Below are 14,900 nucleotides of genomic sequence, written 5' to 3'. Positions count from 1 at the left end.
AGTGAAACACAATAATCCAAAGTGTGCTACACACACAATTTCTGTGTGCTCCAAGAATTGCTTTCCTTCCAAGGACAGCCATCTCAAAAGCTCTTTGCCAGCAGACAGCTGTGGTTGTCAAAACCAATTTCCTTGTGTTCACACTGCTAGCTGAAAAAAGCCCCACAAGACAGACCCTGCATCTACATCCAGAAGTAAGAACTAATATTTGGTGACCTTTCTTCCTCTGGCTCACTTGATAAAGTAAGCAGCACTGCAAGCAAAGTAAGGCAGATATCATTAAGGAGTGAAGGTACCTGTCTATTTCATAAGGAAACCTCACAAGGAATTCCACATACAGAACAAGAACTAAATTTAAGAGATACAGCAGCTTCTTCCCCAGCAAGGACTTTACTATAGCAGCCTTATAAATGTGAAGATTTTGGCCAAGATCTGTGTCATGCATGTTGCATCAAAATGCACAGTACTCTGCTGTAAGAGCCTTGGATTTGTTCAACTATTTTGTTTGTCTATCAATTTTTTTTCTAACCTTTGTATTAAAATAATGTCAAAAGTTACCAACCTGTTAAGATAAATGGGGATGGTCTGACTCTCTCCAGGTGTTGTAACTGAGGATGCAGATTCATGCAAAGTGTGCCTTATTTTCTCATGTCTGAAAGCAGACTTTTGCAGCCATATCTCCTGGTTTGGAAGAAGCCTGTTATTATCTATATAACTGTATGCAGCAGCACCAGCAGGTGCTGCAGTGTTTGTCATCCCACTGGCGTGCACTGAACCCCCCTGCCCTGTGCCAGTGCTGGCTCCTGCTGCAGCCACAAAACTGACAGGAGATCCACATGAAAAGTGATCTATTTCACTTACTGAATGTTCATGTTTTAACCTACTGACTGTTCATTTTGTAACCCAGAGTGGGTGAGCATGAGACACCTGCAGCTCGGTGCTAATGACCAAGTGAGGCAGCAAAAAGGCTCCTGACTGGTCAATTCTTCCTTGTGTCATTTGGAAGAGGATCCCACAAGGCTTAAATTTGGTCACAGTGACCTACAACACCTAAAGAGAAAATCCCTTCTGCCTGAAAGGAATGAGAGATGGATGGCACAGAAGCAGAAGGGAACTCTGAGTGCTCCACTGACCCAGATGACATCTGATGAATGGGCTGCAATATAAATGTATTTGAGAAAGAGAAAACTTCTGACTTACCTTTATCATCGCTCCCCAAGTTGTTCATGCCACCAAAAAAACACAGAATTCCCTTGAACCACGTATTTAAAAATCTTGCAATTTTATTTGCATATAAAGGCCGCTAGATATAATATCACAATAAATTTAAAGAAACAACTGCTTTTCTAAATTCCATTAACAAGGTAACATAAAACAGAACGAAGCTCAATAGCATTTACAGTGGTGGAACAGAAATAACTATCTGCAACAATATTTTGTGCTAGTGAGATTGCATTTACACACAGTGCAAAATAAGAAAAAGGAAATAAAAAAGACAAGAAGAATATTTAAATATAAAGGACAACTAAGCCTTATTTTATTTAGGCTTGATTGTATCCATTTGACTCTATACATGCCTGAACTACAACAAAGATTCAACTCGGGCTCTTGAAGTGAAGGCCTTGAGCATTTGGAAAAACGTGTCACATCCTTCATAATTTAGATGTGCTGTACAGCATAATTTTGCAGATGCTATACTCGCAATATTAAATCCTAGCTTAGTTATAATGCACAAAAAATACATATATATATAAATTCATATTTAAAAGGAGTCCGCATTTACAATTTTTCTTTTTTTTTTTTTTTTTTTACTGCATGAAATACCTGCTTTTTGCAGTTTCACCCCCAGTCTTTTAAAGCTAAAATAATTTAAAAAAAGAAACAACAGAAGGTAGATATCACATACAGGCTGTGGCTATCAAGATCAGTCTTTATAAAGCAGGTAGAGACAAACAACTGAGAAGCCTCTTCTCCCCTTGCTGCATTCTACCATGAATAGAAACAAGTTAAAGTACATGCACACGTGTCAAGAGGTAAATGGACCCCAAAACATTGTTTGTGCTGCTAAAAAAAATTGATATAAATTGAGACAAAAAGCTAACATTTAAACCTAGGGGAAAAGAAGACACTTAAAAAAACCCCGACAATAACAAAAGTTGTGCAAATTTGGGTGTATTTAAATGCTGCCTATTTTTTAGCTTATAATATAATATTAAAATAAGGTCTCTCACTTATTAAAAGAAAGCTTGGCTGTCCTTTTGAGAACACTATAACAATTTACAATGGCAAATTTATTGGAAAACAAAATTCATTTTACAAATTCACAATGCTTTATCAATTTAAAATGAATGCTGCATTTCCAAAAAGCACAACCTCAAACTTCTCTTCTTGTTTCTTTTGCACCAGCAATTTACAAATTATAAAAAAAAAAAAAAACACAAAAACAAAAAACCAAAAAAACCCAAACCCCACCCCAAAACAAAAACCCCCCACAGCTCCCCCAAAATCCCCCCCTAGCCCCTATTTTGAAATAAACATGAAGGTAAGTTTTTAGTTAGAAAATGGCAGTTTATAGACCTTCCCCAGTAGTGCTTCAGGATCCTTGAGGGGTGGGAAGGTCGAAGATGATGGGAGGGTTGGTGGGCTGGAAGCTGACTGTGCACGTGGAGGCGTTGATGTAGGTGGTGTAGCCATCTGTCATGATCCCATAACCTGTGGAGACAAGGGGCATGCTCACTGTGATGCCTCAGGTTTGGCTTTTCTATTTCTCACATTCTGGGCTGCTTTAGTGTGTGGGTCTGGGCTTCACATGAGGGCATGGTGAGCTCTGTGCACAGAGCAGGGAGACAAAACAATTCCTGCTCCAGCTGGGCACCAAGGACAAATGATCCCAATCTCAGCCCCAAGAGCACAAACCCCGTGGGCTGCAGAGAGAAAAACAAGCAGGATGGGACTGCAGGGGCTGCAGCTGGAACTGGACACTGAACTGCAATGTGCACATGGAGCAGAGCTGATCCCAGGGAGAGACCCCGGCAGCGCTCGTGCATTTTGGGACCATTTGGGTTCATCTTGGGTGCAGCCCTGGCTGGGCTCTGGTGCTGCCCAAGGTGCATCCATGGAGGAGATTATTGGAATGAATCCCTGCTTTATTCTGTAGCTCTGCCCAGCCTCTGCTCTAGGGCAGCCTGCACAAGGCATCACTGCCAGGGACACACGGAGCACCCCAGCACTGCTGGGCCATCCCTGATGTGCAATAAAACCCAACTAACCCTTCAAAATGACACCAGGCCCTGCTGGTGCCTCTGCCCCAAAGACAAAACTGAAAAAAATCCAGTGGGCTGTGTTTGAGATAAGAAGGAGCGTTTTTGCTTTATGTACAAACTTTTTGTCACCCCTGGAAAAACCTTTGTTGTGACTAGGCATGGCAGAAACACGAACATCCATGTTCTTTTCCTAATTACTTAATTAGTGAGTTATAGCGTGCATGCCTGTCAGAAGAAAAAGACCATTCAGAAGAAAAGATTTTGAAGTGACTTTGGTTTAGCTTCAATACCTCCTCTCCAACAAACAACCTGAACTCTGTCACCTGCCCTGTGCTGGCCCTTATCACCCAGCTCCTCATCCAGCACTGCCCAGCTGCTGCTCACACTGCCTTGATGCCTTGTGCTGCCCCAGAGCAGAGGCTGGGCAGAGCTACAGAATAAAGCAGGGATTCATTCCAAGGATCTCCTCCATGGATGCACCTTGGGCAGCACCAGAGCCCAGCCAGGGCTGCACCCAAGATGAACCCAAATGGCCCCAAAATGCACGAGCGCTGCCGGGGTCTCTCCCTGGGCTCAGCTTTGCTCCATGTGCACATTGCAGTTCAGTGTCCAGTTCCAGCTGCAGCCCCTGCAGTCCCATCCTGCTTGTTTTTCTCTCTGCAGCCCACGGGGTTTGTGCTCTTGGGCTGAGATTTGGATCATTTGTCCTTGGTGCCCAGCTGGAGCAGGAATTGTTTTGTCTCCCTGCTCTGTGCACAGAGCTCACCATGCCCTCATGTGAAGCCCAGACCCACACACTAAAGCAGCACAGAATGTGAAAAGTAGAAAAGCCAAACCTGAGGCATCAGCTTCTGAGACCTCAGGAACTCCTCAGCAGGTTAAAAACACACAAATGCACATGCTCAGGCTGCCCAGGGGAGCTGTGTCTGCCCCATCCCCGAAGTGCTCAAAGCCAGGCTGGACAGGGCTCAGAGCAACCTGGGATAGCATCCCTGCCCATGGCAGAGGGCTTGGAATGAGATATCCTTAAAGTCCCTTCCAATCCAAGCCATTCTTTGACTCCATTATTTAATTTATATATCTATTTTAAAAGAATTTTATAAAAGCTTGTGTGTTTTCAGCTGCCATCCACAATAATCTAACTAAGAAGCTTGAAAACATCCAGGAAGTATTTGGCTCAAATGTACTTAAAGAAAAAAAAATTGAAAAAAACCCCCAGAGTTTCATGGAGGAAGAAAGCTTCCCATTGCAAACCCACAGAGGAAAAAGGTTTTATCTTTTAAACCATTATGATACAGTCCAGATCAGTGCTGTCTGAAAGCTAAGATAAATACAGCTACCCACAGTGCCTATCAGAAAGAATCATCACTTCAGAATTGCTGCACTGTCCACCTGTATCACTTTATTTATTTAGACTGGCAATTCTGATTTAGATCTTCTCATGGTGGGAAAAACCTTGTTTGTGGTTGTTTTGCTTATCAACCAGGGGGAAAAACCTGCATCACCAAAATTTGTGTATGGCCTCTGTTGGTTCCAGGGAAGGTGGTGCATGTTCATCTTAGCTGGGGTTGGATACAAATTAATTGCACCCTGAGATAAGGCTCTTAACACTTTGCTATTTCTTCCTGTACTGAAACAAACCATTCTTGTGTCTTCTATGTAAGTACTAGAAATTATTTTACATTTTTGCTGGTATTTTTACAAGAATTTATTTGAATGCTCACTTTTAATTTGTCCTTTCCCAGGAGATTTAAATGTGGTGCTTTCTCATAATGATGGTCCTGGACATTCAGACACCCTCCTCTCCCACCCTTAGCACTGTTACAACCAAGCAAGTTTCACCACCCAAATTTACAATTCACACATTTCAGCTGGGAGTCTTGCCACATCCATTCATTTTAATATGTGAGGACTAATATTTGTACAAAATACCCAATCTTTTTAATGGGTGCCTTAAAAGACTGTTATTTATGCCTCTATGCAGAGGGTCATGTCAGTATTCCCAGTATAAACTCTTTATTTACAGATGCCAGGCATGGAAATCATTGTATGAAGTCACAAGGGCTTCAGAAAAACCAACATCACTGGAGGAGAGAGCTGTCTTCTTTTTATTTTGCTTTTATGAAGTCCTGGAAATCTTTAGGCCTACTGAGAACCTAGTTAGAGACAATGGAGAAATCTCCAGGGGGAGAATGTAAAACATTTCATGTGTAATTTTGAGTTCTGGGGTCATGAAGTGTTGCACTGTCTCTCAGACAGAACTCCTAGTGTTGGTCTCTCAGCCACAGGAAAGCCACAAAATTGCATTAAATATTTAAGCATCTCCAGAATGTATTTAATCTCTCATTCTCTTCCACTGCCACAAACTGAGCTGGTTGTTTCTGGAGCTGACACGGTGCTCACACTGCCTGTTCTGGCAACCACAGAGGGGGAATATCTCCTCTGAAACATGACACTGATGCCTGGCTCGAGATGCCCTCCTTTCTGCTTCCCCTTATACCCTGAGGGAGGTGAGCAGAGGCAGCAGGTTGTCTCCACATTTCCTTTTTTTTCTCTAGCATCTTTCTTAGCTCCTGTGCTGGGAGTAATGGGGATAATTTTCATTTTGGCTCGCAAGTGTGGGGAATCTCATCTGTTTCTCTAACCGAGTTTGTCAAAACTTGAATTGCTTTCAAATAACCTGTATGGAACAACCTTTGCAGCACAGTGAAAGATGTAGGTGGCTAAATGTAGCACACATTCCTGAAACAGTCTGCTTTAATTCTGGAATAAATTTACAAAGTGCCACGCAGGCAATCACTTCCCTGAATTCCCTCCCTGCTTTAATCCAATCTGCCATTATCCACTGCAATACTGCAAAAAAAAATGTGCCTCTGGAAATCTGAGTGAAGCAGGGAACAGCTCTGCTCCTTACCTTCATGAATCCCACCAAAAACGTGCAGTTTGGGCCTTACTCTCCTCTGCACTGTGTTCAGCAGCTCCACACAGCCCACTCTCTGCAGCTCCTTGGGAACCCAGTCTCGAAAACCTGAAGGCAAAAAAAAAGCAATCAGCACTGTTAATTTCCCCTATTCAGGTGAGGTTTCACCTAGTCTTTCAGGAAGTCATAATTCACACAGGGTTTATTCCATTATCTCCAGTCATAACCTCTCCATTAAAGCACACAATGGCTTTTAAGAAATGTTTCACTTTGTCTTCCTTAAGATTTCCTCCCTCCATCTGCATTAATATTTTTCCTGGATGTCATTTGTTTTTTTGAACTATAGGTTTCTTCCACCTTGAAACCCCAGGGACCGGGCACTGCTGCAGATTTTTCCTGGCACTGCTGCAGATTTTTCTTCCCTTTCCCCTGGCTCTTACAGCAGTCAGCTCTGTGGTTATTCCAGAAATGAAACAGCTCAGGAAGATGAGCTGAGCCACCACTGAATCCCAAAGATTTAAAATACAGACTCCCACAGCTTCTGGAGGACCTGGTCTGAAGGCATCAGGTCACTTCTGAGCTCTCATCACCACGCAAAAATTGCAAAACAGCTCCCAACAAGCCAGTGCTAAGTGACCACACTGCCACTTGGTCTTCTGGAAAATACAGAAAAATGTATGAAAAAGCAATCCCTGCAGGAGCCTGGACTGGCATGGGAAGGATCAGCAGGGCAAGGGAACAAGGAGGAATAAAGGGAAATCAGGAGCCATGCCCAGCTGTAGCACCATGCTACTGACTTTAGCAAAAACATGCTGGGACATGAACTTGCCTAAATTTTAGAGTGACCAGAGAGTCCAGTTACAGCTCTACCTCCCTTAATATTCACTTAATATTAATAAGTAAACACTTAATTAAAAAGCAGTGTTTTATCAATGTTATCATGCAGGCTGAGACCTAGAGCCCCTCATTTTAGGGACAGTACTGACACCTAATCTGTGTCTGCAGTTGAGACACAGTGCCAACCTTTTGAAACTCAACTTCATTATCTCCTTCAAACACAAAATTTAAGCAGTCTTATTCAATGACAGCACTCATTAGTGTCTGCAGCATCACAGTATGTCTGCATGAGCCCAGCTCAGAGCAGATGGATGAGCAACCCATTTGAAACAGCACCCATGAAACATTATAAACACACTTGGGGTTTTTTTTTGCTTCTTTGGGAGAATGAAGTGATTAAGAGAGTGCTGCTCAAGGCCCTGGGAAGCAGCAAGGTTAAAGGGAATTTGCTGCTCTTCTTACAACATTCTCTAAGTAGCATTTAAAAACTAACCAGAATATAAAAGGAGCAGTAAGTACACTGGTCAAAAACTTTCTGGACTTTTTTTTTTCCCCCTTAGCTTGGATTGCTGACTCTTAACTTAATTGTGGTAAAAAACATAAGCACACAATAATTCCTGACTCCACAGTCACCAAGAAGCTCTAAAAGAACACTGAGCCAGCCTGGAAGCACGTAAAATGCTGGTTTGTTTTATTAAAATGCCCCATGCAATTCTGAGAAGATTTTACATATTCACTACCACAAATGTACTAAGTGACTGCGATTTGGCCACTTCCTGTGATTGTGTGACCCCTTGGGTTGCAAGAACTTCCTAAAACCCTGACACAAATCCTAAAACCCTGACAAAAATCACTCTTCTCACAGTAAGGGCAATGAAGACACTGCCCCACTTCCTCAAGCTGATAAGTGACATTTGTAAGAGGCTCAGCTGCTGTAAACCCAGCTGAGAGAATTAAACCACAGTCCCAGGAAGCCTGCCACGTGTGTCTGGAGGAAAGGCAATAAAATTTCATTATTCTGCCTCGTGGGATGGAGACAGGATAGTGGCACTTCCCAAAGGGGTTCAGAGAGGGCTTTAAGGACTTCAGATATGCCAAAACTGAGCACTCCTGCCTCTGCTGGATGAGTGTCCTGGGGTCCTTCTGGGACTAGCAGAGCTTAGTTTAAATCTTAAAACTGAGATCAGCGAATGACTGACACTGACAAGACAAGCAAAACTCAACTAAATGAGAAACTTTAGCTACCTAATGAAGAAACAAATTATGCATTCATAGGCTGGTGCTCACCTGTCATTAGATCAAGTTAGGAACAATTATCTAAGAAGATAATCTTATTCCTTCACAGATTGTTAATAAGCCAATTAATACCTTTAAAACTATTCTTACATATTCTAAGTTTACAAGGGCATTACCAAGGAGAATATGTGACTTCATAGTTCCAGACTCTTGACTGCTACTCTCAAACCTTAACATGACATGACACTGTAGTGAGAAAAGGTTTCAAAAGTTTTAGTCAATCTCTAAAAAGTCATATGGGATTGAAAACTGGTTGTCAGATGAATACTGTTCTTAAATAAAATGTCAAACTATAATGGTTATGGTGTCAGATATTTGATCTTCCCTAGCTTGAATTTAATTTAAAAAATCAAGTTTTTTATGGAAACTCAACAGATCAGCTAAGCCTAATCATCATTTTCCACTTCCTTCAGAAAGTTTTTCAATCCACAGTTTTTACTCTGTGAGCAATTACAGTATATCTTACAGCATTATCAACTTTGCTCACTTTGAAAGCAAAATTCTCACGCAAAGAATCACACAGAACTTTTGTTTCACTTACCAAGGGGAGGTCCATGTGTCATTAGTATATCAATTCCCTCAGGAATAAGGTTCCACTTGTCTAGCAAAGACTGACCTCTGGGTAGATTAAAGCCCCATCCATTAAACCACGGTGTCCTTTGGGGAAAATAAGACAAACTGCGTCAGTGTAAAATACAAAAATCTCTTCCCTTCTCCAAAATTTTTTCTGAATGAAAACAGTTTCTGTTCTTCGGGATGCCTCTAACACACACTGATTTAAATACATACATATGTTAAAATATACATTTGAATTTAGATTAATGTCTGATGCTGTTTTTGTACTTTGAGTGCATTCAGCCCTGGGGGCATTTACTCACTAGAGAGAAAGGGAAAAACACTAAAATAGCAAAGTCTAAACTCCGAGGTTTTTGTCACAGTTTGGGAATCTTCAAACTCCTTCCCTATGCTAACTACCAAAACAAACCAAACTTTTCTTTTTTTTTTTTGAGGCAAAAATCAATTTCTCCCAGCACAGGGCAGCAGTACCAGTTCAACAAGAGGCTCGATGGGGCAGCACCATCTGTGCCACTGTGGCATCTCACTAAACTCAACCTTGCTCCTTTCAGCACTTTTATAACCAGAACACTGTCACAAAACTGGGGTTTGAACCCCTGAGCCTCCTACAGATACAGGAACAACATAACAAAAATAATGAAAGAAAGAAAACATAATAAAAATAATAAAAGAAATAAACATTCATACAATGTTTAGCCTTACAGTGACATTTTAAAAGGATCTTATAATTTAAAATTCATTTAGTATTTCTCAAGGAAAACTGACACCCTCAGTGCTCTCCAGCAGAGCACAGAGTTGTTCTGAGACACTGGTTTATCCACCAACCCAAGCATGTAGCAATGAAAATCACATTTTCCAGTACCTTTTTAACATATAACTTTTTCAACACACAATTTTGATACAGCTATATCATAATAAAGCCTTTCCCTTTCAAACAAGTACATAAAACAATTGCTCTGATGAAATACAGCACTATTTAGATTTGTTACCAATAACCTTTCACACAGGTCTTAGTACTGTACTAATTTTAAGAGTTTGCATCCATGTGTGTGTGTGTTTCCTAGAGCTCAGGCAACAGTTTTGGACTTTGTTTTCTAGGTAGGATTCTCCTGTCCTAGCCCTGGTCATATTTCTGAAAGTTCTAGGCAGGATTCTCCTGTCCTAGCCCTGGTCATATTTCTGAAAGTTCTAGGCAGGATTCTCCTGTCCCAGCCCATCTTTCTGAAAGTTCAGGCTACTCCTGGAGTCTTCTGTGTGCTGCAGTTCTAAAAACAGAAAACAAAAACTGAGGGCAAAGAACAACCACAAACCAACCTTGAAAAAAACTGTACCTGTTACACCAGAGGTCATTCAAGTCCTGTGTAATTTCATTATGTAATCTGCCGCCTCTATCCACTAAATTATTCATTTTTCCAGCCTCAAACATGTGTTTGAGTGGGAATGCCCTACTGAGATGATGTCTCTAATTTTTATTTTTATATAATGAAACATTTTGTTCTGCTGAGACAACAATGTGACCAATGAGGACTGCACCCAGCTCTATGGATGATCTGCATTCCTGACAAATGGCAGTATGGAAAAGAAGCAGGCACTGCTAATATAGGGGCAGGAAGGTCACTGGTGCCTTTGTGACAAATAATAGACATATCCCGTGTAGTCCTGCTGGATAATGCTCACACTACACACACAGGAACTCATTCAAGCTAGCAGGCTTCCTGAATGAACACTGACAAAAGATAGGAAAAAAAAATTAGATGTTAGTCCAACATCTGATGTGAGCTCTGGGCTCCTGTGTGCTCAGCCACGAGGCTTCACCTCTCACAGCTGCCTTGCTCTGCACCCACCAAAACACCTAAAAACCCTCCTGTGTTTAAAGCAAGGTCTGTGCACCCTGCAGGAGGTGTGTGTGTGCAGCTGGATTAAAACTGAAGGCTGTGTCTTGCCTTCAGCTAAACCACAAGAATTTCTGCTTTCCTAGGATTGGCTTTCCTGAAACGCCTATCTAAGTTCCCCTTCCTCTAACATTTCTAGATTTTAACCTATGGAGATTATTGTAACCTTCAGGGCTGCAGGCAGAAGTTAAAATATCGTTTGGCTAAACATTCAGCTGCTTAAAACAAACAAACACACAGAGCTGGGGTCAAACTTTTCACTGTCAATTAATGATTCTTTCCCCACTTGCATTTCTCCTGCAGATAAGGCTGTAGTTATTACAACATAGTTAAAGCTGAAACATGAAACCACATCTGTGATTTCTCTGGAGCTCTTCGGAGACCACGACCACAGAAAAAACCTGGGTTTGTCTGCAGGATTTTTATTTTATTTTCTTCTGAAGCACTGTGGAAAGAGGAGGAGGGAAACCTGAGCCTCAGATATATTCTTCATTCACCAGCCTCTGTAATTAGCTGTGACTAACAGGCACCACATGGGAAGAAAAGTTTTGAGAAACCTCCCTCATTATGCACAAAAAAAGATGGTCAAGTACTTATTTAATATACTGAAGATTTTTATACAAAAGGGGTAAATCAAAGAGAAGAGCAGGCACGAATGAAGAACACCTGGATTACAGATTTAGGCTTAAGGCATTTAAAACATGAAACAGTGCAAAATTCCTGACAGCCCTGCATGCTGGCCAGGCAAACTGAGGGTCCTTATTTTGGAGAGGAAGGAAGGCAAGCATGTGCTCAGAACACCACAAAGAAGCCCAAGAGCTGCGTGGGTTTGGGTGGGATCACAGGGAAGGTGAGCTGATGTTTGCTGTGCTGCAGTGAGGATGGGATGGGGTGGGTGTGCTGCGAGCCCTGTGAGTGGCTGGGCACCCCAGCAAACTCTGAACACCTGCAGGAAAAACAAAGCCTGCTCTGTGTATCAGAGAGGGACATTTTACTCCTGCTGGTGACTTTTTCTGCATACACAAGAGTCAAATAGAGTCACTCTCAATGTCTAAATAACTTAGAAGAGCTGTGCAAGGAGTCAGGTGCCTTCTGCAATGTATTTTCAGGCTGATTAATCACTGTGAGAAACCACTTCCTGTCTGGGAAGAAATGTAGGTGATGAACTCGGGCTGCACTCTCATGGTTTAACCCCAGCTGGCAACCAAGCCCCCCACAGCCCTTTTCCTTTCCTCCCACGGAGTGGGAGACAGAATCAGAGGGGTAAAAGCACATATACCCACTCATGGCAAACCACAAACAAGTGCAAGTAATTAATAAAGGCTACTTAGTCATTAGCAGCAATATTTCAGATCTGGCCTAGTTCTTTTTCCTATGGATCTCGGAGTTAAATATTTCAGCTAATTCCTAAAACTTCATTTTTTAAGTATAGCTGGCAGCAGCAGGAAGTTATTGGCTGCTGAATGATGCCGCAAGGGAGGCGTGGATGGAAAACCCAGAGGGACTGGTAATGAGAGATTACAAACGATTTTGTCATCTTAGGTTTGATGGAGCAGAACACGTCCTCACAGCCTGTGTGCAGAGGAACCTAATTAAGGCTGTGGTGCTCAGAACCACACCTCACAGCACTCCCCACGTGCCATCAAACCCCACAGGAATTCCAAATCCACGGGAATTCCTGCTCCCTGACAGCCCAGCCCTCCCTGACTGCACAGCTTCCTCACCGTTTGGGGAGGGCAGCTGTGCTGGCACCAGATGTGGCACAGGGAATATCCTCATGGAAGGCAGACACCTGGCCCATCCCTGCTCTCCTCAGCTCCTCATTCCTGCACAGGAATCCCCACAGATCCCCTTCCTCCATCTGGCCTTTTGGAAGCTATGTTTTCTGCAATCAAAAGGAGGAGGCTGCAAATTATCTTCACACCTCGTGCTGCAAGAGATGCAGACACTGCTGGACATCATGCCAGGAGGGACGGGATGCTAAGCTCCCCAGCAAGACTCATCCTCCTTCTCCAGGTGCACTGGGAGAACCCCTGGACAGGACACACAAATCCATCTGCTTTTAGCAGCAGAGAGCTGCAGCTTCAGCAGGTGATCTCATCTCCCTTCTCCCAGGTAAGCACTGGACGGCTTTATTATTTTACTGATACATTAAAAAATACCTAAAACAAACCCAAACCAACCTGCTACAGAAGAACAGCCATGGAGCATCACTTCATGACACAAAAAATCACCGGGTGTATCACTTCATGACACAAAAAATCACATGGAGCATCACTTCATGACACAAAAAAATCACAACTGCTCCTCGGTGCATTCACCTCAGAAGCAACACCACCACATGAGGAAAGGGGTAGTTCACCTAGGGGCCAAGTTCACCCAGGTAGCACAGAAATGTAGCCCCTCCTGCATCTTTAATGCTTTTGAAGGGTGGTAACTCCTACAACCTACTTTCATCTCTTCTCTGACTCATGAATTTAATTACCTGATCCTCAGAGTTCAACAGCTCAAAAGGTAAATGTACAGTGAGACCTTCTAGATTCACATTTTCCTCTTAACTCCACCAGTAAATCCATTTATTTCAATAGTTACTTCTAAACAGGATTAGAAAAATGAATTATCTCATAGGTCTTTAATCCCATGTATTCATTCATTTTTAAGGCTACCCAGTCTTTTAGGAAAGCTTCAATTTTATATTTAATCCAATGAGTAAAGTGCACAGGAGGCACAAATCTCAGTCTGCCTCCTTGCACAGGATAACAGCCAGGGGAGCATCTAAAAGGCATCCCAGTGGGAGGCACTTCCACACCACCAACAACAATAACAAAATGCTCTCTATTTTTATCAGCATTCAAAGGGAGCACACAGCCCTGGCTCACAAGGGAGGAGGCAGCTCCAGCAGCAGAACAGAACTGGTGGGACAGGCCATGGATGTGCAGCCCTGGACTTGATTCCATGTGGGACCACCCTACAGATGCATCCCCAAAGCTGCCAATCCACTCCTGGGCCAACGCTGGAGGAAGAGGAGGAAGAGGAGGAGAAGGAGAAGAAGAAGAAGGAGGAGAAGGAGAAGAAGGAGGAGAAGGAGGAGAAGGAGGAGAAGGAGAAGAAGGAGAAGAAGGAGAAGAAGGAGAAGAAGGAGAAGAAGGAGAAGAAGCTTTCAATGCCCTCATGGCCTGAGGGCACACACACAGGGACAGGGACATGGGCAGGAGGGGAGAGCCTGGAGCATCATCCAGACAAAACAGAGCAGGGCACGTGCATGATGCCTTGGAAGTCTCAGGTTTTACCTTTTGTATTTTTCAGATTCTGTGCTGCTTTAGTGTGTGGGTCTGGGCTTCACATGAGGGCATGGTGAGCTCTGTGCACAGAGCAGGGAGACAAAACAATTCCTGCTCCAGCTGGGCACCAAGGACAAATGATCCCAATCTCAGCCCAAGAGCACAAACCCCGTGGGCTGCAGAGAGAAAAACAAGCAGGATGGGACTGCAGGGGCTGCAGCTGGAACTGGACACTGAACTGCAATGTGCACATGGAGCAGAGCTGATCCCAGGGAGAGACCCCGGCAGCGCTCGTGCATTTTGGGGCCATTTGGGTTCATCTTGGGTGCAGCCCTGGCTGGGCTCTGGTGCTGCCCAAGGTGCATCCATGGAGGAGATCCTTGGAATGAATCCTTGCTTTATTCTTTAACTCTGTCCAGCCTCTGCTCTAGGGCAGCCTGCACAAGGCATCACACTGAGGAAGCACATTTTACAGCAGCTTCTGTAAAGCCACTGAAACTTGCCTTCAGTGCCACAAAAGTACTTTTTTGGGCAAAGCTTCTTTTTAAAGTGAAGATTCCAATGCTTTTTCGTAATGTAGCAACCATCAGGAAATGGTAAAGGCTAAATAGTTTCCTAAATGTGCTCATTATGTGCAGTGCTGTGACATGGGTGAGAGGCACAGCCTGGGGGCTCCAGCTGAATTCCATTTCCAGCAGCACTCACCTGCTGTGCCTCAGTGTCTCCTTTAGAAAGTGACAATAACAACACGGAACAGAAAAGAGCACTGGTTCCTTGGGGTTTTGCTTACCCTGCATCTTTAAACAGCTGAAGCTCTCACAGAAGTGAATTATCA

At 43.1% G+C, this 14,900-nt stretch overlaps 1 protein-coding gene across 5 annotated transcripts in view; it reads right to left on the bottom strand.

Annotated features, from left to right (window-relative positions):
- Positions 1–1,265: 1,265 nt before the first annotated feature.
- The window catches only part of MPPED2 (metallophosphoesterase domain containing 2), a 113,658-nt gene continuing 100,023 nt past the window's right edge, over positions 1,266–14,900 (bottom strand). For all 5 annotated transcript variants that reach the window (XM_064426028.1, XM_064426031.1, XM_064426030.1 and 2 more), the window contains exons 5-7: positions 8,858–8,973; positions 6,178–6,291; positions 1,266–2,712 (exon numbers count right to left, since the gene is read on the bottom strand). In XM_064426028.1, the coding sequence (XP_064282098.1) occupies positions 2,594–2,712; positions 6,178–6,291; positions 8,858–8,973 (349 nt within the window). In that variant the 3' untranslated portion in view covers positions 1,266–2,593. The remainder of the gene's footprint in view (positions 2,713–6,177; positions 6,292–8,857; positions 8,974–14,900) is intronic.

Source organism: Passer domesticus, chromosome 6, assembly GCF_036417665.1.
Source record: "Passer domesticus isolate bPasDom1 chromosome 6, bPasDom1.hap1, whole genome shotgun sequence".
NCBI classification, from domain to species: domain Eukaryota; kingdom Metazoa; phylum Chordata; class Aves; order Passeriformes; family Passeridae; genus Passer; species Passer domesticus.
The sequence above is the reverse complement of the archived record's forward strand: the minus strand, read 5'-3'. Positions and strand labels throughout refer to the sequence as shown.